Below are 24,290 nucleotides of genomic sequence, written 5' to 3'. Positions count from 1 at the left end.
ATTGCCACAATGTCTAGATCATCCCTTGTCATTATTGCAGTTAGTTCTGGGATTTTATTTCCTAAGCTCCTAGCATTTGCACACATAGCTTTTAGAGTTTTGTTTGTGCTTTTTCTGTTCCTAGCTATGTTCTTCTCTCTGCCTATTTTTATTTGGTTTTGATCTGAATTATCTTCTGTTGCTGTGGATATGCTTCCTATTCCCTTTGCCTGCAGAAACAATACCTCTGTGTTGGGGGAGCAGATTTCTTTATTCCTGTTTGGTTCACTGCTCCCCTTTGTTAGTTTAAATAGTTCTTGATGAAGCATCCAAACTGTTCAGTTAGTATTCTTATTCCCCTTGAAGATGGGTGCAGACCGTCACTTTTGTATAAGCTCCTATCTTGCCAGATGGTGTGACTGTGGCCTATAAATCCAAATCTCTCCTCATTGCACCATGTCCTTAGCCAAACATTGAAGTTTCTGATGCAATGAGTTCTGTCTTTCCCTCTGTGTACTGGCAATACTTCTGAAAAAGATACAGTGGTTGCCACCTGCTTCAGAGCAGTCCCTAACTTCCTAAATTCATCTTTTACAGCCATGAGTTCAGCATTTGCCAGGTCATTTGTCCCTAGGTGGACAATGACATCCACCTCCCCATCTTTTCTTGCTGCCTTTACAATTCTTAGCATGCGCTCTTTATCCCTTGGAGCTGTGGCTCCAGGTAAGCACCTTACTTGTTTCTCTACTTCATTTGCATTTCCCAGATGTATTCCTCTAATAATGGAATCTCCCAAGAGAAGTGCAGTCCTTTTTGGAGATGCAATTTTCCTGTTCCATTTTCTGTTCTTATAGTTGGTAGAAGTCCCCATATCCTCCTGTTCTGTAGTGCCTCTATTAGTTGTATCTTCCAGCCCTGCAAGAGTAGCATACGAGTTTTGCAGTGTCACCGCTTGCGGGAGATGTCTGTGTCCCTCTGGAAATCTCTGCCCTTGAGAGCCCACAGTAGTCCAGGCAGAATGTCTTCTGGTGGCTCTCTGAGGCAGTGGAGGCTTCAAAGACACAGACATCCTACAAATCTCAGCATGCAGTTTTGCTATCTCCTCCTTCAGCAGAGAAAATTGCTATGTATCGTTTGGAGCAGAGAAGGGAAAGGGGGGACATGATAGAAACTTTCAAATATATCAAGGGTTTTAACAAAGTCCAGGAGGGAAACATTCTCCAAATGAAGAGAAGCAATAGGACACGAGGACATGCACTGAGACTGGAGGGGGGGGGGAGGTTCAGGGGAAATTTGCGGAAATTTTTTTTCACAGAAAGGGTAGTGGACAAGTGGAATAGCCTCCCATCAGAGGTGGTAGAGGCTAAGACAGTAGAGCAATTTAAACATGCATGGGATAGACATAAGGATATCCTTACAAAGAAATAAGGATCAAATAAGGTTAGAGATAAAAAATAATATAAAAAAAAAAAAAGGGGCAGACTAGATGGGCCAAGTGGTTCTTATCTGCCGACAAATTCTATGTTTCTATGTTTCTATGAGACAAATGTACAGTCTACAAAAGCCATCCGATGCATGATTACTGCAATGAAAGATGTATTGCACATTTCTGATATTAACCCGGTTACCACCAAAAGGGGTATTATGTTTGGGGAGAAAAAGCAGCCAGTGACTTTTCCCCCATCTGATGAATTAAATGATTTGTGTGAAGAAGCGTGGAGTTCCCCTGATAAGAAACTAGTGATTTCTAAGAGGTTACTGATGGCGTACCCTTTCCCGCCAACGGATAGGTTACGTTGGGAAACATCCCCTAGGGTGGACAAGGCGCTAACACGCTTATCTAAAAGGGTGGCACTGCCGTCTCAGGATACGGCCGCCTTAAAGGATCCTGCGGATAGAAAGCAGGAAGCTATCCTGAAGTCTGTGTATACACACTCTGGTACTCTACTGAGACCTGCTATTGCTTCAGCCTGGATGTGTAGTGCTGCAGCAGCATGGACTGATACCCTGTCAGACAACATTGATTCCCTCGACAGGGATACTATTTTGCTAACCATCGAACATATAAAAGACGTCGTCTTATATATGCGGGATGCACAGAGGGACATTTGCCTGCTGGCATCTAGAATTAATGCAATGTCCATTTCTGCCAGGAGAGTATTATGGACTCGGCAGTGGACAGGTGATGCTGATTCTAAAAAACACATGGAGGTTTTGCCTTATAAGGGTGAGGAACTATTTGGGGACGGTCTCTCGGACCTCGTATCCACAGCAACTGCTGGGAAGTCGACTTTTTTGCCTCAGGTTCCTTCACAGCCTAAGAAAGCACCGTATTATCAAATGCAGTCCTTTCGGCCTCAGAAAGGCAAGCGGGACAAATGAGCATCCTTTCTGGCCAGAGGCAAGGGTAGAGGAAAGAAGCTGCACCAGGCAGCCAGTTCCCAGGAACAAAAATCCTCCCCTGCTTCCACTAAGTCCACCGCATGACGTTGGGGCTCCACAGGCGGAGCCAAGTGCGGTGGGGGCACGTCTCCGAAACTTCAGCACCCAGTGGGTTCACTCACAAGTGGATCTATGGGCTGTACAAATTGTATCTCAGGGATACAAGCTGGAGTTCGAGGCGACTCCCCCTCGCCGTTACCTCAAATCAGCCTTGCCAGCTGCTCCCAGGGAAAGGGAGGTAGTACTGGCGGCAATTCACAAGCTGTACCTCCAGCAGGTGATAATCAAGGTCCCCCTCCTTCAACAGGGCAGGGGTTACTATTCCACAATGTTTGTGGTACCGAAACCGGACGGTTCGGTGAGACCCACCCTGAATTTAAAATCCTTGAACACTTATATAAAGAAGTTCAAGTTCAAAATGGAATCGCTCTGGGCGGTTATTGCAAGCCTGGAAGAGGGGGATTTTATGGTGTCGCTGGACATCAAGGATGCTTACTTGCATGTCCCCATTTTCCCACCTCACCAGGAGTACCTCAGGTTTGTGGTACAGAACTGTCATTACCAATTCCAGACGTTGCCGTTTGGTCTCTCCACGGCTCCGAGAATATTTACCAAGGTAATGGCCGAAATTATGATACTCCTTCGAAGAAAGGGAGTTATAATTATCCCGTACTTGGACGATCTCCTCATAAAGGCGAGGTCCAAAGAGCAGTTGTTGGTCAGCGTAGCACTCTCTCAGGAAGTGTTGCAACAGCACGGCTGGATTCTGAATATCCCAAAGTCGCAGCTGATCCCTACGACGCGTCTGCTTTTCCTGGGAATGATTCTGGACAAAGAACAGAAGAAATTGTTTCTCCCGGAGGAGAAGGCCCAGGAATTGTCATCTCTGGTCAGGGACCTCCTGAAACCAAAACAGGTGTCGGTGCATCACTGCCCGCGAGTCCTGGGAAAAATGGTGGCTTCTTACGAAGCAATTCCCTTCGGCAGGTTCCATGCAAGGATCTTTCAGTGGGATCTGTTGGACAAATGGTCCGGATCGCATCTTCAGATGCATCGGTTGATCACCCTGTCCCCAAGGGCCAGGGTGTCTCTGCTGTGGTGGCTGCAGAGTGCTCATCTTCTCGAGGGACGCAGGTTCCGCATACAGGACTGGATCCTGGTGACCACGGATGCAAGCCTCCGAGGATGGGGGGCAGTCACTCAGGGAAGAAACTTCCAGGGAGAGTGGTCAAGTCTGGAGACTTCTCTACACATAAATATATTGGAACTAAGGGCCATCTACAACGCCCTGAGTCAAGCAGAGCCCCTGCTTCAAAACCAATCTGTACTGATTCAGTCAGACAACATCACGGCGGTCGCCCATGTAAACCGCCAGGGCGGCACAAGGAGCAGGATGGCAATGGCAGGAGCCACAAGGATTCTTCGATGGGCGGAGAATCACGTGCTAGCACTGTCAGCAGTGTTCATTCCGGGAGTGGACAACTGGGAAGCAGACTTCCTCAGCAGGCACGACCTCCACCCGGGAGAGTGGGGACTTCATCAAGAAGTCTTCACACAGATTGTAAACCGTTGGGAACTGCCACAGGTGGACATGATGGCATCCCGCCTCAACAAAAAGCTAAAAAAATATTGCGCCAGGTCACGGGACCCTCAGGCGATAGCTGTGGACGTACTAGTGACACCGTGGGTGTACCAGTCGGTTTATGTGTTCCCTCCTCTTCCTCTCATACCCAAGGTACTGAGGATAGTAAGAAAGAGAGTAGTAAGAACTATACTCATCGTTCCGGATTGGCCAAGAAGAACTTGGTACCCAGAACTACAAGAAATGATCTCAGAGGACCCATGGCCTCTGCCTCTCAGACAGGACCTGTTACAGCAGGGGCCCTGTCTGTTCCAAGACTTAACGCGGCTGCATTTGACGGCATGGCGGTTGAACGCCGGATCCTAGCGGAAAAGGGCATTCCGGATGAAGTTATTCCTACGCTGATAAAGGCTAGGAAAGACGTGACAGCAAAACATTATCACCGTATATGGCGAAAATATGTTGCTTGGTGTGAGGCCAGGAAGGCCCCTACAGAGGAATTCCAGCTGAGTCGATTCCTGCACTTCCCACAGTCAGGAGTGACTATGGGCCTAAAATTAGGATCCATAAAGGTCCAGATTTCGGCCCTATCTATTTTCTTTCAAAAAGAACTGGCTTCACTGCCTGAAGTTCAGACGTTTGTTAAGGGAGTGCTGCATATTCAGCCCCCTTTTGTGCCTCCAGTGGCACCTTGGGATCTTAACGTTGTGTTGGATTTCCTGAAATCACACTGGTTTGAGCCACTTAAGACCGTGGAGCTAAAGTATCTCACGTGGAAGGTGGTCATGCTGTTGGCCTTGGCTTCAGCTAGGCGTGTGTCAGAATTGGCGGCTTTGTCATGTAAAAGCCCGTATCTGATCTTCCATATGGACAGGGCAGAATTGAGGACTCGTCCCCAATTTCTCCCAAAGGTGGTATCAGCGTTTCATTTGAACCAACCTATTGTGGTGCCTGCGGCTACTCGGGACTTGGAGGCTTCCAAGTTGCTGGACGTAGTCAGGGCTTTGAAAATCTATGTAGCCAGGACGGCTGGAGTCAGGAAAACTGACTCGCTGTTTATCCTGCATGCACCCAACAAACTGGGTGCTCCGGCTTCAAAGCAAACTATTGCGCGCTGGATCTGTAACACGATTCAGCAAGCTCATTCTGCGGCAGGGTTACCGCATCCTAAATCGGTAAAAGCCCATTCCACAAGGAAGGTGGGCTCTTCTTGGGCGGCTGCCCGAGGGGTCTCGGATTTACAGCTTTGCCGAGCTGCTACTTGGTCGGGTTCAAACACATTTGCTAAGTTCTACAAGTTTGATACCCTGGCTGAGGAGGACCTTGCCTTTGCTCATTCAGTGCTGCAGAGTCATCCGCACTCTCCCGCCCGTTTGGGAGCTTTGGTATAATCCCCATGGTCCTTACGGAGTTCCCAGCATCCACTAGGACGTCAGAGAAAATAAGAATTTACTCACCGGTAATTCTATTTCTCGTAGTCCGTAGTGAATGCTGGGCGCCCGTCCCAAGTGCGGACTCTCTGCAATACATGTATATAGTTATTGCTTAACTAAAGGGTTATTGTTATGAGCCATCTGTTACTGAGGCTCAGTTGTTGTTCATACTGTTAACTGGGTATGGTTATCACAAGTTGTACAGTGTGATTGGTGTGGCTGGTATGAGTCTTACCCTGGATTCCAAATCCTTTCCTTGTTGTGTCAGCTCTTCCGGGCACAGTTTCCTTAACTGAGGTCTGGAGGAGGGGCATAGAGGGAGGAGCCAGTGCACACCAGATAGTACCTAATCTTTCTTTTAGAGTGCCCAGTCTCCTGCGGAGCCCGTCTATTCCCCATGGTCCTTACGGAGTTCCCAGCATCCACTACGGACTACGAGAAATAGAATTACCGGTGAGTAAATTCTTATTTTTTTCAAGTACAGGTTTAGGGATTTTAGATTTAAAATGGGTCTGACCGAACCATCCGGCTTCGGGACCACAAACAGGGTCGAATAATACCCTTTTCCCTGTTGGACCAGGGGAACCCTGACAATCACTTGCTGTTGACACAGCGTTTGAATTGCAGTTAACACTACTTCCCTCTCTGGGGGAGGAGCTGGTAAGGCCGACTTGAAAACTCGGCGCGGGGGCACCTCTTCGAATTCCAGCTTGTAGCCTTGGGAAACAATTTCCATCGCCCAAGGATCCACATCTGACCGAACCCAGACTTGGCTGAAAAGTCGAAGGCGTACCCCCACCGATGCGGACTCCCGTAGGGGAGCCCCAGCATCATGCGGTGGATTTTGTAGAAGCCGGGGAGGACTTCTGCTCCTTGGAACCAGCCGAAGCAGTTGTTCTTTTTCCTCTACCCTTACCTCTGGCAAGGAAGGAGGAGCCCCAACCTCTTCTGGACTTTTGCGACCGAAAGGACTGCATCTGACACTGTGGAGTTTTCTTTTGTTGTTGAGGAACAAAAGGTAAAAAGGTAGATTTACCCGCTGTAGCTGTGGAAACCAGGTCCGCGAGCCCCTCCCCAAACAACACTTCACCCTTGTAAGGTAAAACCTCCATATGTTTTTTAGAGTCCGCATCACCCGTCCATTGGCGGGTCCATAAGGCTCATCTCGCAGAAATAGCCATGGCATTGGCTCTGGAACCCAGCAATCCGATGTCTCTTTGAGCGTCTCTCATATATAAGACTGCGTCCTTAATATGGGCTAAAATTAATAAAATGTTATCCCCTATCTAGGGTATCAAGTTCAGCTGACAAGGTATCTGTCCAAGCTGCAACTGCGCTACATACCCATGCCGACGCAATTGCCAGTCTGAGCAAAGCACCAGTATGTGTATACATAGACTTTAACGTAGTCTCTTGCCTGCGGTCTGCAGGATCCTTGAGGGCCGCCGTGTCTGGCGACGGCAGTGCCACCTTCTTGGACAGGCGTGTTAAAGCCTTGTCCACTCTGGGAGAGTATTCCCAACGTACCCTGTCCTGCGTAGGGAAAGGGTACGCCATAAGAACCCTTTTGGGAATCTGCAGTTTCTTATCTGGAGTTTCCCAGGCTTTTTCAAATAACTCGTTAAGTTCATGAGATGGGGGAAAGGTTACTACCTGCTTCTTCCCCTTAAACATGTGTACCCTCGTGTCGGGAACAGAGGGTTCATCAGTGATATGCAAAACATCCCTTATTGCAATAATCATACACTGAATACTTTTTGTCACCCTAGGGTGCAATCTTGCTTCATCGTAGTCGACACTGAAGTCAGACTCCGTGTTGGTATCCGTGTCTACAATTTGTGACAAGGGACGTTTCTGAGACCCTGAAGGGCCCTGTGAGTCGGTCCAATCCGTGGATTGACCCCATGTAGTCTCCCTGGACTCTGCTTTGTCCAGTCTCTTATGTAATGATGCCACACTAGCATTTAACATATGCCACATATCCATCCACTCTTGAGTCGGCACCAGCGACGGGGACTCATCACTCATCTGCTCCACCTCCTCCTTCGACGAGCCTTCCGCTTCAAACATGCCGACACACATGTACCGACACCCCCCACACACCGGGATATAACTATAAAGGGACAATTCCCCAACCAGGCCCTTTGGAGAGAGAGAGAGTATGCCAGCACACACCCAGCGCCCACTTACAGTGGAATAACACCAGATAGCACTTTTTTGTTCTAATAATAACTTCCACAATCACTGCGCCAATAATTGTGCCCCCCTCCTCTTTTTCAGCCCTCTGATCTGTGTTCAGCAGGGGAGAGTCCAGGGAGCCAGCGTCTCTGCAGCCTCTGGGGAGAAGATGGCGCTGGTTAGTGCTGAGGGACCAAGCTCCGCCCCCTCCAGCGGCGGGCTTCGGTCCCGCTTCAATTTATAAAAAATGGCGGGGGTTTATCTATTTTCTGCCTCCGCAGCCTAATATATACCAATATGCCAGCCTTGAGGTTTATTGCTGCCCAGGGTGCCCCCCCCTCCCTGCGCCCTGCACCCATCTGTGCCTGCTGCGCGCTTACCTCAGTGAAGATCTGAAGTCTTCTGCCGCCTTGAAGTCCTCTTTTCTTCTAATACTCACCCGGCTTCTATCTTCCGGCTCTGCGAGGAGGACGGCGGCGCGGCTCCGGGACGAACGGCAGGGTGAGACCTGCGTTCCGACTCCCTCTGGAGCCAATGGTGTCCAGTAGCCTAAGAAGCAGAGCCTATCATTTAAGTAGGTCTGCTTCTCTCTCCTCAGTCCCACGATGCAGGGAGCCTGTTGCCAGCAGTGCTCCCTGAAAATAAAAAACTTAACAAAATTCTTTAATCAGAGAAACTCAGGAGAGCTCCCTGTAATGCACCCTATCTCCTCTGGGCACAAGATCTAACTGAGGTCTGGAGGAGGGGCATAGAGGGAGGAGCCAGTGCACACCCATACTAAAAGTTCTTTATAGTGCCTAAACACTGCTAATCAGAATAATTACAATAAACTCTGCAATATAACATTGAATAAAATTGAGGTGCTTAGCATAATTTTGGCGAAAATTATGGGCCCACCAACTGCGACCAGGTGAACTCATCTGGTGGGTCCCTAACATGTTCTCTTTTTCCTATAAGTGTGAAGAGATAATAGCCTATTATCCCAACACAGAGTTTTGTATGAAAGACACGTTATTACTAATTGTGCATAGTCTTGGTGATAGTGTATAATGTGCGCATTTTAATTGTGTGCATAGAGGTCTTAGTGTAGGAAATGCAACATTTGGTGTCAGTTTGTTGACATTCATAATGTCAACATTATAATGTCCTGGTATGCACCACTGGTCGTTCCAGTGAAGGGATCAGGGAGATCACCTTCTCATAACACACACACTACCTGCTTTGGGTGGCCACCACCTCCCTCTACTCCCCAGGGCCAAGCTCTCAATTTATGTCACACAAATTAGAATAGTGCTCTCTATGCATCAGGTCCTTAGTAACACCTTTGTATTAACTCAATCAACAGAAAAAAATATTATACATTTGTAGTTTATTATTTCTATAAGACAACTGCAATGGCAAAATAAAACAAATGATGTTATATATATAAGTAAAAATGCAAATTTCCTATATGTCTCCTGATATATTTTACTCGTTTCAGGGTAAACTCTCAGCACAGTACAAGATCAGTCTCCAGGATGTTGGGCTTGTGATAGAATACCTCATGGGTGGAACGTATAGATGCAGCTACACCAAGAGACGCTTCAGGGCTATGTACAAGCGGATCAGTCAGGTATTTACTGTGCTATCATGTTGGAAGGTTGAAATACTGCAAGAGTTTTCTATTTAAATTAAAAATATAGCAAACAGTTTTTAACTGAATAAATGATGACCCATGTTGACCCCACAAGAAACTTCTGGTGCAACCAGTGATACCTGGTAACCAGGGCCGGTGCAAGGTTTTCCGGCACCCTAGGCAAAACTTAAGCCTAACCCCCCCCCCCAACCCCCATATTTGCGTTACGTCACAGTAGTGCCTCTTATTGATGTTTCATCACACAGTAGTGTCCCGTATTCACGTTACACTACAGTAGAGCCCATTTACATTAAACCACACAGTAGAGCACATCCATGTTACGCCACACAGTAGTACACCCTGCAGTGTGCTTTGATGGCTCCCATGGTACATGTTATACATAACAATAAAACTACATTTTATATATATATATATATATATATATATATGAATCCATCCTTTTCATGAATCCCAGTGATTGCCTATTATGTTTCCTTCTTTAATTATAGTTGCATATGCTAGTCACTCGCCTTTGTAAATATATATATATATATATATATATTTATTTATTTATTGATTCTGTGCCCCATATCCCCTTTCCTGTTTGTAAATAAAATAAAATATATATATCAGTGGCGGAACTTGTGAGTGGTGGGCCCCGGTGCAAAAATATGCTTTGGGCCCCCCTCAGCCACCCACTCCAAGTTAATAATATGCCCCATGGCAATGAGAGGCAGTGGGTGACAGTGAGAGAGGGAATGTGATGGTTAGAGGCAGTGGGTGACATGGAGAGGGTCACACAAAGAGGAAGTGGGTGGCGTGCAGTGGGTCATGGGGAGAGACCGATGATGACAGGGAGAGGCAGTGGGTGACAGGGAAAGGCAGACGGTGACGGGGAGTATGTAAAAGGTGATGGGGAGAGGCTGTGGTCAGGGGGTGATGGAGAGAGGGTGAAAGGGAGAGGCAGAGGGTGAAAGGGAGAGGCAAAGGATGAGTAACAGGGAGAGGCTGAGGGTGATGGGGAGAGTCAGAGGGTGACGGGGAGAGACAGAGAGTGATGCTGAGTGGGGAAAAGGTGACGGAGAGAGGCTGTGTTCAGAGGGTGATGGAGAGATGGTAACAGGAAGAGGCAGACAGTGATGGAGAGTGATGGAGATAGGCTGTGGGTGACAGGGAAAGGAAGAAGGTGACCGAGAGAGTGATGGGGAGAGGCTGTACTGTGGGAGATGGAGATGCAGATGGTGACAGGGAGTGGATGAAAGGGTGAGGTAGAGGGTGACAGGGAAAGAGGGTAGCTGTGAGATGCAGAGAATGATAGAGAAAGGCAGATAGTGACGGTGAGAGGGTGACAGGGATAGGCAGAGTGACAGGGAGAAGCACAGGGTGATCAGGAGTGATGGAAGGAGGCTGTGGGTGACAGGGAAAGGCACAGGGTGATGGGGTGAGGGACAGGGTGACAGATTATGAACAATTGTGATTCACAGTACAAACTGCTTACCCACTAACAGACAATATTGCCTGTGACAAAAACAAGGAGGAATATAGTTAATGCCAACAAAGGCTAACATTGTGGTATAAGGTTCTTGGCAGATACACGGTGATATAGGACAAACATATCTAAAATCAGCAATATATTTTACAGTAAGCATTAAGCAAAGAACAGAAATACGTATACATATTCACTACTTTCATGTGTTATTGCTCAAGACACTATAGGGGGAGATTCAAATGTTTGAAAAGTCAGTTGGGAGTCTGTTTTCTCCTATCTAATAGACAGACACCCAACTGACTTTTCACGCATTTGAATCTCCCCCTATGAGGGATATTCAATTTCTCCTGAAGAGACATCGGGAGTAAAAAAACCCTGATGTTTCTTCGGGTGTTGCGGTCGGGCTATTTGATTAGCTCGGCCAGTAAAAGTTGCAGTTACACCCGTAAACACACAAGTTCAGTGAAACCTGTGTATTTTCAGGTGAAATAGCCCCGTTTTCTAATAAAAATGTGGCTGTTATCTGGAATTTTGCAGATTTTTGCAGGTTTATCGGGGCTATTTAGATAGCCCCCGGTGGCGATAAATCTCACCTGACAGCAAGTCGGGGTAATTGAATACCCCGCTATGTATTACTGAGTACATTAAATAGATGGGAATAGGTAGATAATATTAAAATGGAACTGTAGATAATATCACAATATTTAACAACTCCACTTTCAACACTATAAAACCTGCTGTTCAAGTGTGTCATACAGTAAACAGAAACTTTGCTCATGTTCTTGGAAACAAGGTGCACTTATAGCATTTAGACAAATGTAAAACGCTTCATACCTGTCATCCTCACCATCAACAGGTATACTGGGTGGCCCTGGGCATTTGGTGCAACAGATAGGATGGGACATACATGGGCTGCCCAACAGCACCCAGAGTCACTGCCACTGCTGCCCCATCACCCATGGGCTTATGCTGCTGCCCAATTCCTGCAAAGTGCTGTGGCGGGCTGGTGGGCGGGCTGGCCGAGCACAGAATCAGCACTGAGGAAGCTGTCAGTGCCGTGCATTGAGCTACGTACACCATGGAGCTCCCTGTGGTGCCCAGGCCACTGTCTGCAGAGCGATTGTAGGTGCCGGCAGTGGAAAACGCAAGAATTTTAAGAGGGGGTTTCCAGATTACACACACACACAATTTTATATATATATATATTAGAGATGAGCGGGTTCGGTTTCTCTGAATCCGAACCCGCCAGAACTTCATGTTTTTTTTCACGGGTCCGAGCGACTCGGATCTTCCCGCCTTGCTCGGTTAACCCGAGCGCGCCCGAACGTCATCATGACGCTGTCGGATTCTCGCGAGGCTCGGATTCTATCGCGAGACTCGGATTCTATATAAGGAGCCGCGCGTTGCCGCCATTTTCACACGTGCATTGAGATTGATAGGGAGAGGACGTGGCTGGCGTCCTCTCCATTTAGATTATAAGAGACTGAGAGAGATTTACTGGAGCTGACTAGGAGGAGTACTGTTACTGTAGAAGTGTAGAGACTGAGTGGAGAGAGTTTACTAGTGAGGACAGTGCAGTTTACTTTATAATCCGTTCTCTGCCTGAAAAAAGCGATACACAGCACACAGTGACTCAGTCACATACCATATCTGTGTGCACTGCTCAGGCTCAGGCCAGTGTGCTGCATCATCTATTATCTATATATAATATTATATATATCTGTCTGACTGCTCAGCTCACACAGCTTATAATTGTGGGGGAGACTGGGGAGCACTACTGCAGTGCCAGTTATAGGTTATAGCAGGAGCCAGGAGTACATAATATATTATATAGTGAGTGACCACCAGACACACAGTGCAGTTTATTTAATATATCCGTTCTCTGCCTGAAAAAAGCGATACACACAGTGACTCAGTCAGTCACATACCATATCTGTGTGCACTGCTCAGGCCAGTGTGCTGCATCATCTATTATCTATATATAATATTATATATATCTGTCTGACTGCTCAGCTCACACAGCTTATAATTGTGGGGGAGACTGGGGAGCACTACTGCAGTGCCAGTTATAGGTTATAGCAGGAGCCAGGAGTACATAATATATTATATAGTGAGTGACCACCAGACACACAGTGCAGTTTATTTAATATATCCGTTCTCTGCCTGAAAAAAGCGATACACACAGTGACTCAGTCAGTCACATACCATATCTATGTGCACTGCTCAGGCTCAGGCCAGTGTGCTGCATCATCTATATATATTATATATCTGTCTGACTGCTCAGCTCACACAGCTTATAATTGTGGGGGAGACTGGGGAGCACTACTGCAGTGCCAGTTATAGGTTATAGCAGGAGCCAGGAGTACATATTATATTAAAATTAAACAGTGCACACTTTTGCTGCAGGAGTGCCACTGCCAGTGTGACTGACCAGTGACCTGACCACACTGACCACCAGTATAGTTAGTAGTATACTTATATTGTGATTGCCTGAAAAAGTTAAACACTCGTCGTGTGACTTCACTTGTGTGTTTTTTTTTTTTTTATTCTATAAAAATAAAACTCATTCTGCTGACAGACAGTGTCCAGCAGGTCCGTCATTATATAATATATAATATATACCTGTCCGGCTGCAGTAGTGATATATATATATTTTTTATATCATTTATCATCCAGTCGCAGCAGACACAGTACGGTAGTTCACGGCTGTGGCTACCTCTGAGTCTCTGCACTCGGCAGGCAGTCCGTCCATAATTGTAATACCACCTAACCGTGGATTTTTTTCATTCTTCTTTATACATACATAGTTACATAGACATCTTCTCTTTATCAACCAGTCTATATTAGCTGCAGACACAGTACAGTACGGTAGTTCACGGCTGTGGCTACCTCTGTGTCTGCACTCGGCAGGCAGTCCGTCCATAATTGTATACCACCTAACCGTGTTTTTTTTTCATTCTTCTTTATACATACATAGTTACATAGACATCTTCTCTTTATCAACCAGTCTATATTAGCTGCAGACACAGTACAGTACGGTAGTTCACGGCTGTGGCTACCTCTGTGTCTGCACTCGGCAGGCAGTCCGTCCATAATTGTATACCACCTAACCGTGGATTTTTTTCAGTCTTCTTTATACATACATAGTTACATAGACATCTTCTCTTTATCAACCAGTCTATATTAGCTGCAGACACAGTACAGTACGGTAGTTCACGGCTGTGGCTACCTCTGTGTCTGCAGTCGGCAGGCAGTCCATAATTGTATACTAGTATCCATCTCCATTGTTTACCTGAGGTGCCTTTTAGTTGTGCCTATTAAAATATGGAGAACAAAAATGTTGAGGTTCCAAAATTAGGGAAAGATCAAGATCCACTTCCACCTCGTGCTGAAGCTGCTGCCACTAGTCATGGCCGAGACGATGAAATGCCAGCAACGTCGTCTGCCAAGGCCGATGCCCAATGTCATAGTACAGAGCATGTCAAATCCAAAACACCAAATATCAGAAAAAAAAGGACTCCAAAACCTAAAATAAAATTGTCGGAGGAGAAGCGTAAACTTGCCAATATGCCATTTACCACACGGAGTGGCAAGGAACGGCTGAGGCCCTGGCCTATGTTCATGGCTAGTGGTTCAGCTTCACATGAGGATGGAAGCACTCAGCCTCTCGCTAGAAAAATGAAAAGACTCAAGCTGGCAAAAGCAGCACAGCAAAGAACTGTGCATTCTTCGAAATCCCAAATCCACAAGGAGAGTCCAATTGTGTCGGTTGCGATGCCTGACCTTCCCAACACTGGACGTGAAGAGCATGCGCCTTCCACCATTTGCACGCCCCCTGCAAGTGCTGGAAGGAGCACCCGCAGTCCAGTTCCTGATAGTCAGATTGAAGATGTCAGTGTTGAAGTACACCAGGATGAGGAGGATATGGGTGTTGCTGGCGCTGGGGAGGAAATTGACCAGGAGGATTCTGATGGTGAGGTGGTTTGTTTAAGTCAGGCACCCGGGGAGACACCTGTTGTCCGTGGGAGGAATATGGCCGTTGACATGCCAGGTGAAAATACCAAAAAAATCAGCTCTTCGGTGTGGAGGTATTTCACCAGAAATGCGGACAACAGGTGTCAAGCCGTGTGTTCCCTTTGTCAAGCTGTAATAAGTAGGGGTAAGGACGTTAACCACCTCGGAACATCCTCCCTTATACGTCACCTGCAGCGCATTCATAATAAGTCAGTGACAAGTTCAAAAACTTTGGGTGACAGCGGAAGCAGTCCACTGACCAGTAAATCCCTTCCTCTTGTAACCAAGCTCACGCAAACCACCCCACCAACTCCCTCAGTGTCAATTTCCTCCTTCCCCAGGAATGCCAATAGTCCTGCAGGCCATGTCACTGGCAATTCTGACGAGTCCTCTCCTGCCTGGGATTCCTCCGATGCATCCTTGCGTGTAACGCCTACTGCTGCTGGCGCTGCTGTTGTTGCCGCTGGGAGTCGATGGTCATCCCAGAGGGGAAGTCGTAAGCCCACTTGTACTACTTCCAGTAAGCAATTGACTGTTCAACAGTCCTTTGCGAGGAAGATGAAATATCACAGCAGTCATCCTACTGCAAAGCGGATAACTGAGGCCTTGGCATCCTGGGTGGTGAGAAACATGGTTCCGGTATCCATCATTACTGCAGAGCCAACTAGAGACTTGTTGGAGGTACTGTGTCCCCGGTACCAAATACCATCTAGGTTCCATTTCTCTAGGCAGGCGATACCGAAAATGTACACAGACCTCAGAAAAAGACTCACCAGTGTCCTAAAAAATGCAGCTGTACCCAATGTCCACTTAACCACGGACATGTGGAGCAGGGCAGGGTCAGGACTATATGACTGTGACAGCCCACTGGGTAGATGTATGGACTCCCGCCGCAAGAACAGCAGCGGCGGCACCAGTAGCAGCATCTCGCAAACGCCAACTCTTTCCTAGGCAGGCTACGCTTTGTATCACCGGTTTCCAGAATACGCACACAGCTGAAAACCTCTTACGGCAACTGAGGAAGATCATCGCGGAATGGCTTACCCCAATTGGACTCTCCTGTGGATTTGTGGCATCGGACAACGCCAGCAATATTGTGTGTGCATTAAATATGGGCAAATTCCAGCACGTCCCATGTTTTGCACATACCTTGAATTTGGTGGTGCAGAATTTTTTAAAAAACGACAGGGGCGTGCAAGAGATGCTGTCGGTGGCCAGAAAAATTGCGGGACACTTTCGGCGTACAGGCACCACGTACAGAAGACTGGAGCACCACCAAAAACTACTGAACCTGCCCTGCCATCATCTGAAGCAAGAAGTGGTAACGAGGTGGAATTCAACCCTCTATATGCTTCAGAGGTTGGAGGAGCAGCAAAAGGCCATTCAAGCCTATACAATTGAGCACGATATAGGAGGTGGAATGCACCTGTCTCAAGTGCAGTGGAGAATGATTTCAACGTTGTGCAAGGTTCTGATGCCCTTTGAACTTGCCACACGTGAAGTCAGTTCAGACACTGCCAGCCTGAGTCAGGTCATTCCCCTCATCAGGCTTTTGCAGAAGAAGCTGGAGGCATTGAAGAAGGAGCTAAAAGGGAGCGATTCCGCTAGGCATGTGGGACTTGTGGATGCAGCCCTTAATTCGCTTAACAAGGATTCACGGGTGGTCAATCTGTTGAAATCAGAGCACTACATTTTGGCCACCGTGCTCGATCCTAGATTTAAAGCCTACCTTGGATCTCTCTTTCCGGCAGACACAAGTCTGCTGGGGTTGAAAGACCTGCTGGTGACAAAATTGTCAAGTCAAGCGGAACGCGACCTGTCAACATCTCCTCCTTCACATTCTCCCGCAACTGGGGGTGCGAGGAAAAGGCTCAGAATTCCGAGCCCACCCGCTGGCGGTGATGCAGGGCAGTCTGGAGCGACTGCTGATGCTGACATCTGGTCCGGACTGAAGGACCTGACAACGATTACGGACATGTCGTCTACTGTCACTGCATATGATTCTCTCAACATTGATAGAATGGTGGAGGATTATATGAGTGACCGCATCCAAGTAGGCACGTCAGACAGTCCGTACTTATACTGGCAGGAAAAAGAGGCAATTTGGAGGCCCTTGCACAAACTGGCTTTATTCTACCTAAGTTGCCCTCCCACAAGTGTGTACTCCGAAAGAGTGTTTAGTGCCGCCGCTCACCTTGTCAGCAATCGGCGTACGAGGTTACATCCAGAAAATGTGGAGAAGATGATGTTCATTAAAATGAATTATAATCAATTCCTCCGCGGAGACATTGACCAGCAGCAATTGCCTCCACAAAGTACACAGGGAGCTGAGATGGTGGATTCCAGTGGGGACGAATTGATAATCTGTGAGGAGGGGGATGTACACGGTGATATATCGGAGGGTGAAGATGAGGTGGACATCTTGCCTCTGTAGAGCCAGTTTGTGCAAGGAGAGATTAATTGCTTCTTTTTTGGGGGGGGTCCAAACCAACCCGTCATATCAGTCACAGTCGTGTGGCAGACCCTGTCACTGAAATGATGGGTTGGTTAAAGTGTGCATGTCCTGTTTTGTTTATACAACATAAGGGTGGGTGGGAGGGCCCAAGGACAATTCCATCTTGCACCTCTTTTTTCTTTTCTTTTTCTTTGCATCATGTGCTGATTGGGGAGGGTTTTTTGGAAGGGACATCCTGCGTGACACTGCAGTGCCACTCCTAGATGGGCCCGGTGTTTGTGTCGGCCACTAGGGTCGCTAATCTTACTCACACAGTCAGCTACCTCATTGCGCCTCTTTTTTTCTTTGCGTCATGTGCTGTTTGGGGAGGGTTTTTTGGAAGGGACATCCTGCGTGACACTGCAGTGCCACTCCTAGATGGGCCCGGTGTTTGTGTCGGCCACTAGGGTCGCTAATCTTACTCACACAGCTACCTCATTGCGCCTCTTTTTTTCTTTGCGTCATGTGCTGTTTGGGGAGGGTTTTTTGGAAGGGCCATCCTGCGTGACACTGCAGTGCCACTCCTAGATGGGCCCGGTGTTTGTGTCGGCCACTAGGGTCGCTAATCTTACTCACACAGCTACCTCATTGCGCCTCTTTTTTTCTTTGCGTCATGTGCTGTTTGGGGAGGGTTTTTTGGAAGGGACATCCTGCGTGACACTGCAGTGCCACTCCTAGATGGGCCCGGTGTTTGTGTCGGCCACTAGGGTCGCTTATCTTACTCACACAGCGACCTCGGTGCAAATTTTAGGACTAAAAATAATATTGTGAGGTGTGAGGTATTCAGAATAGACTGAAAATGAGTGTAAATTATGGTTTTTGAGGTTAATAATACTTTGGGATCAAAATGACCCCCAAATTCTATGATTTAAGCTGTTTTTTAGTGTTTTTTGAAAAAAACACCCGAATCCAAAACACACCCGAATCCGACAAAAAAAATTCGGTGAGGTTTTGCCAAAACGCGTTCGAACCCAAAACACGGCCGCGGAACCGAACCCAAAACCAAAACACAAAACCCGAAAAATTTCAGGCGCTCATCTCTAATATATATATATAAAACATATAAATCACAGAGTGAGAGGGAGGCTGGAAGCTGGGGCATGGAGAGAGATATGCAAGGGGGTGGGGTGGGGGGTTGGTAGTGTTCAGTATATTACCCTCCACCTAATCGGTGAGGAGGGCATATTTACATTTTTACGGTCAAAATTATATAGGTGACGTATTGTTGAAGTCGTTCAAAATATGTCCTCATTGATTAGTTGTAGGGTGCTAGAATTAACACTAGGTAGTATATGGGGCAGTATATGTCCCTGGGGCAAGGGTGGTGGTGGTATGGTGTGTTGTGTACATTCCTGGAGCTGGGGAGAAGAAGTGGGAGGGCAAGCATTGTATGTCCCTGGGCCCGTGGGGTACTGTATGTCTAAGGGGCCTGGGGGTAGGGTATGTTCCAGGAGGTAAAATGGTTTATGGATATGTTCCAGAGGCAGGGGTGGAGATTAGGGTGATACTATACTGTGAGGATAGGGGATAGGGCTGGTTAGCCTATCACCCTCCCTGGAGCATGAACTCCATACAGTCTATAACCTTTTGTGGCAAGCGGCCGAGAGTATTAGTGAGAATAAGAGGAAGGATGTGAGTAGTAGTGCAGAGCAAGAGGGTAGGCTGGGATTAGTAGTGGGGTGAACAAGATATGTTGGGGTGAGAGACATGGGGGTAGGGAGCGCGACATGGGGAGAGATAAAGAGTGAGATGAGGGAGGGGTAGAGTGAGATATTGGAGAGAGAGAGACAACGTACTGATAGGGGATCAATAAGTAACACAAGGTTGCAATAGTTACTGTATACAATAAAATAACCCCCATTTTCAGTGAGTGCTTACCAGCTTGATCACTGTTTCCACGGCAACACAGCGTGCATGGCCTTCACAGAGTAGTAGGTCGTCCCGCAGCATGCTTCCACTGCGCTGTAGTGGGGATAGGCGCAACCAGTGAGGAAGGTAAGAGCTGTGTGGCTGTGGCCATTCAGACTGCAGCGCACCAGTGCTGCTGCTCCACAGCCACACAATTAGCTGTGATCTACAAGAGTCGCCTCCTCTGACCTCTGAGATTAGTGCCTTGTGCGGCCGCAGCGCTATCCGTGGTGCTGGCAGGCCGTGGCTACTAATGAGAAAGGAAGTACCTTGGAAATCCCGCTGGCTGGGCCAATTCGTCCCCGGGTGGGAGGGACATCAGAAAGAAGACATGCCACCGCATCCCTGACTGGATCCCCTATGCATGCGATTGCGAGCACACATCGCTGTCAGTGCTCTGTCATGGGTACTGCTAGTCTGTGTGGTAGCTGGGAGATGCATGCTGCATTTGCCCCTATGAAGCTACCATCCGGACACACAGCCGCAGTGCGTGCTCCTCCATTAGAAATCAGTGAGCTGCGCCAGTGTGCAGAGGGGGTTTCCAGGTACTCGGAACCCCCCCCCCCCCCCCCCCTGCATGCGCGTATGGCTGGTGTGGCGATTGGTGTCCCTGCTGCGTGTGATCAGGCTCCCTGTCCGTTCCTCTGTCCGCCCTAATACATGCGGCTGCGGCGCCGGGGATGGTTAAGAGATGGTGACATCAGATCCCCAGCGCACAGCAACGACTACCTCAGTTGTTGTGCTCTGGGGATCTGATGTCACCATCTCTTAACCATCCCCGGCGCCGCAGCCGCATGTATTAGGGCGGACAGAGGAACGGACAGGGAGCCTGATCACACGCAGCAGGGACACCATTTGCCACACCGTTCATACATAATACGGCAGAACGAAGACGGGGTCGGAGGAAAGGGGAGGACCTGAGAGGAGAGGGGAGAGCGGCCTCTCCTCCTCTGGCCGGGTCCTAACTGCATCAGCAAAAGTTAATACAGGGGGAGAGACAGACTGGCGGCGGTGGGTGGCTGGCTAGCTGCGGCATATAATGAGTCAGTGTGACTCATTGTAATGCCGGCAGCTGTGGGCCCCTTCACAGTGTCAGGCCTCGGTGAAATGCCCTGCTTCCATCGGCGCTAGATCAGCTGCTGCCATTTACCAGCACTAAAACTGATTCAGGAGGAGCATGCCGCCCTCTAGTGGCTGCCGCCCATAGGCAGCTGCCTAAAGCTGCCTAATGGTAGCGCCGGCCCTGCTGGTAACTGTTCTCTACATAAGAGAAAAGAGAATCAGCTAAACCCAATAAATTCACATTAAAAAACCAAAGTAAAGGTGAACTCCACATTACAGGATAGCGCTAGCAGAGTGATACAGTCCAACATATAAAAGTCAGTTAATCAGTTCTATCGTTTTTGTAATGTTGATGTTCGATAGCCCATCTGGAAACTTTAATGACAAAAAAAGGTAATTTAAGTAAAAATGGGGGTAAATTGCTCTTTTACACTTTTTCTATCTCACTTACCTATATGGATAAGCACATTACTTATCAAGCCACAATGGTGTTGACTGCCTGGGATACAAAATGCTCCATCTGGAGACAGGGCATTTGGATTGGCTCAATCCCGAATATATATTAGGTGCAGTAATGCGGCTTTTATATTGCACAAATGGAGAAACAATATATCACGCTGCAGGATGAGATATAGGGCCTTATTCAGTACACATCGCTGATGTAATGTGATTGCACTTTCCCGACTTCAGGACCAATATTCACGTGTAGGGCCGGCTCTGTGCGTGTGCAGGCAGGGACATGTGATCGCATCACAGTGATGCAAACGCCTCTGCCTGATTGACAGGCAGAGGTGTTTGCAGGGCGGTCAGGGGTGGCGATGCGGCATTGCGGGGTTGTGGTATTAGAAATGGGGGGGGGGTACAAAACATGGCACTGGTGCGCCTGCATCGCAGACCCAGAAAAATAGATGTAGCCCCTATGTACGCAGGGGCTATGTATGCAGGAGCTACATCTATTCTGCGATGCGATCACAATTGAATTGCGATTGGATCGCTCGCGGCAATTAGCATGCTGGGCAGCCTTGCCCTGTACTGGTGGGCAGCCCCCAGCATGTGATCATACGCAATTGCAGTTTTGCTATTTTAGCAAAACTGCAACTGAAGCTGAATAAGGTCTATAGTATATCTATGGAGTGAAGGTGTTCTCAGATGAATGCACTATCATTAAGCTTTTTCTGCCCCCTGTAAAACAACTAGATTTTTGTCCACAATCTGAAGTGGAGGAGGCTAGATATCTCCAAAACTCTCAAAGAGATACACTTTGCGCTTTATAATGATTAGTATACTGTAGGTCCATAAGACATCAAATATTCTCCAACTAGCAACATTTTCCTGTCATTTAGCTATTACTGAATTAACCATGGAAGAACTGGCAGTATTTTAGGTGAAAATGGACAGGCTGTAATAATTAATGGTCAGTGATATTAGGCAGAACTTATAAGTAATGCTGTTACTATTTCTCACAATCTTGGAAAGAATCATTAACACAGAGCTACTTCCCAAAAGCAGGATGGAGGTGGCAGCTATGCATTGGCGTTTCTATAATGGGTGCAGTGGGCCCCTGGGTTCAGGTGGGCCCACACCGCACACACTGCACCCATTTAATATACTTACCATTCCGGAGTCCCGTGGCGAGTGCCCTCTAGTGCAAGCATAAATCACTCAGAAAATGGCATGCGCACTGGAGATGTCCCCGGGAACAAGGCACGGGTGCCATGTTCCCGGAGACCTGCGCATGCGCAGTAGATTCTGGCAGTATGCCAGAGTCTACTTGCTGCCGGAGAAGACGGGGCCCACGACGGAGGCTGCACACGGGTCCCCTCCTCTCTTAAAACTAATACATTTGTGACAAACTTGCTGCATGTCCACGTGTTATGGTTAGTAAATCACCCTTACAGGTTAGTAAAAATGTATATATTAGATTTACACATTCGCTACTCTATATAATAACATGAAATAAAATTGGGAGGACTGCACAAGTTCGGGATGGAAAATGATTGCATCTCTGCATTTAAATGGTTTTAAAAGCTGTATTCAATCTTTAACTGAAGTGGCATTTTGTTTTTGTTTTTCTCAGCCCTCAGTCCCAACTGATTTAGGCAACAAAACTGATAAATCTTTGGACCGAACACAAAAAAAGGAAAAAACAAGACACGGTCATTTCCTTCAAGCTGCTCAGCCCTTCAAGACTAAGGTATTCATGTCTTATTTACCAGGCAAAGCAAGTTATTATTCTTGTTGTAGGATAGGAATCTTTGAGGATAGATTGGGACTTTGCTGTGATAAGAGTAACTATATCTGACTCTACTCTTATTTGGTGGATTTCAAAATTGTACAGTGGAACCGTCTTCCTGAGTACTCTCAAAAGAAACTGTATGGTCCATATTTGTGTTATGTTGATCATGCAAGCTATTTCATTTCTAACAGAGGTGAAGTTGACACATGTAAATTCATACTTAGGGGGTATGCAATTAGCTCCATTTTTTTCGACTAGGCGAAAAAAGTGAGCTTTTTGCTATTTTTAGGGTGAATGGGGATTCGCCCTATGCAATGGCAGGGCCATTTTTTTGCCTATGCTGGGGTGGAAAACACGTGTATTATCGAATCCATGTGTTTTCCATCAAAACGTGGGTCATTTTCACCAATTTTGAGGCATTTTTCGCCAATACCTTTTCACCTAAAAAAAGGTGAAAAGGCATTGGCGAAAATGCCTTCAAAACGGACGAAAACGGCCCGCAATTGAATACTTAGGGAGGTGAATTAATTAGCTCCAAAGCAATCAGAGCTAATTGCATACCCCCTTAGTCTTCATAGAAGACTGCTGAATTGATCTGTTTATTTAATGAAGTTCTAGTTCTTGATATGGATGAACTGGGTAGTAGCATCACAGAGTGCTGAAACCAAGAAATAGAAATGCTTTTGGTTTATGATATTGGAGGGCAGATGAGTGAGGGCGATCTACAATCAATCAATCAATCAATCAATCAATCAATCAATTGGGCTTATTAAGGGTTGCATGAAATAGACAAGACCTGGAAACAGCTTCACAAAACCATCTTAAGAGCTATTTAGGGGCAGTCTAGTGGAGGTTATGCATTGCAATGAGCATTTCCAATAACCTGGATTCTAAGACCATGGATATTTCCTACCAATAGCTAATAAGATATTCATGTCTTTCTGTTGGCAGAATGGCGTGTGTGAGAAAGAAGCTACACACAAGTCAGACAGAGCTGGAATCATTGAAAATGAAGATGACAATAGAATACCTTTCCATTATGTCTTTAATGAGCTTCTAGTCTGGGCAGTGTTGATGAAGAGACAGAAGATGGCGCTCTTTTTCTGGCAGCATGGAGAAGAATCAATGGCTAAAGCATTGGTGGCCACATGTCTTTATCGAGCCATGGCCCATGAGGCTCGCCAATGGGATATTTTTGATGATACACCAGATAAGCTGAAAGCTTATTCCAAGTAAGCACGCTTATTTTTAATTCATTAATGGATGTATATTGTCAACATTTCCAATTAGAAACCTAGACAGTTAGGTGCTAATTAATGAGCATACAGGTCAGGTAACATTATAGAAGGAATTAAGGAATAGCTTGTACAATTTTTTGCTGTAAAAAGAAATTATAGAGCATTTGAAAAGAATATTTGTTTGCCAAGTAATGTTGTAGAGGACCTGCTTTTATTATTTTTATTGTTTTCTCTCTCATAGAGAATTTGCTCATCTAGCGGTAGAACTCCTCGAGAATACCTACAAACAGAATGAAAGAATGACAATGAAGTTATTGACATATGAACTAAGCAGCTGGAGTAAATCTACTTGCCTTAAACTTGCAGTTTCTGGAAATGTTCGGAATTTTATTTCCCACGCTTGTACCCAGAAGCTACTCACAGATATGTGGATGGGGAGACTTAACCTGAGGAAAAATGCATGGTTTAAGGTAATTACAATACGACATCTTTAAAAGTAACTATCAAAAGAAAAAATAATTCAAGTAATCAGAGGCATAACTAGAACTTTGTGGACCCTATAGCAAAATCTTGAAAGCCCCCCCTCCCCATGCGTTGGCACCGAGAGGTAAAATAAAGAC

General features: G+C 46.8%; 1 protein-coding gene and 1 long non-coding RNA gene across 3 annotated transcripts in view; one reads left to right on the top strand and one right to left on the bottom strand.

Annotated features, from left to right (window-relative positions):
- Positions 1 to 19,853, bottom strand: part of LOC134932007 (uncharacterized) — a 72,290-nt gene extending 52,437 nt beyond the window's left edge. The window contains exon 1 of the long non-coding RNA XR_010179220.1: positions 19,105 to 19,853. This is a non-coding gene — a long non-coding RNA (uncharacterized LOC134932007). The remainder of the gene's footprint in view (positions 1 to 19,104) is intronic.
- Positions 1 to 24,290, top strand: part of LOC134932005 (transient receptor potential cation channel subfamily M member 7-like) — a 359,306-nt gene that overhangs the window by 116,229 nt on the left and 218,787 nt on the right. For both annotated transcript variants that reach the window (XM_063925995.1, XM_063925996.1), the window contains exons 10-13: positions 9,095 to 9,226; positions 22,274 to 22,390; positions 23,384 to 23,664; positions 23,912 to 24,140. In XM_063925995.1, coding sequence (XP_063782065.1) covers positions 9,095 to 9,226; positions 22,274 to 22,390; positions 23,384 to 23,664; positions 23,912 to 24,140 — 759 coding nt within the window. The remainder of the gene's footprint in view (positions 1 to 9,094; positions 9,227 to 22,273; positions 22,391 to 23,383; positions 23,665 to 23,911; positions 24,141 to 24,290) is intronic.

The sequence above is a fragment of the Pseudophryne corroboree genome, chromosome 6 (assembly GCF_028390025.1).
Source record: "Pseudophryne corroboree isolate aPseCor3 chromosome 6, aPseCor3.hap2, whole genome shotgun sequence".
NCBI lineage: Eukaryota > Metazoa > Chordata > Amphibia > Anura > Myobatrachidae > Pseudophryne > Pseudophryne corroboree.
The sequence above is the reverse complement of the archived record's forward strand: the minus strand, read 5'-3'. Positions and strand labels throughout refer to the sequence as shown.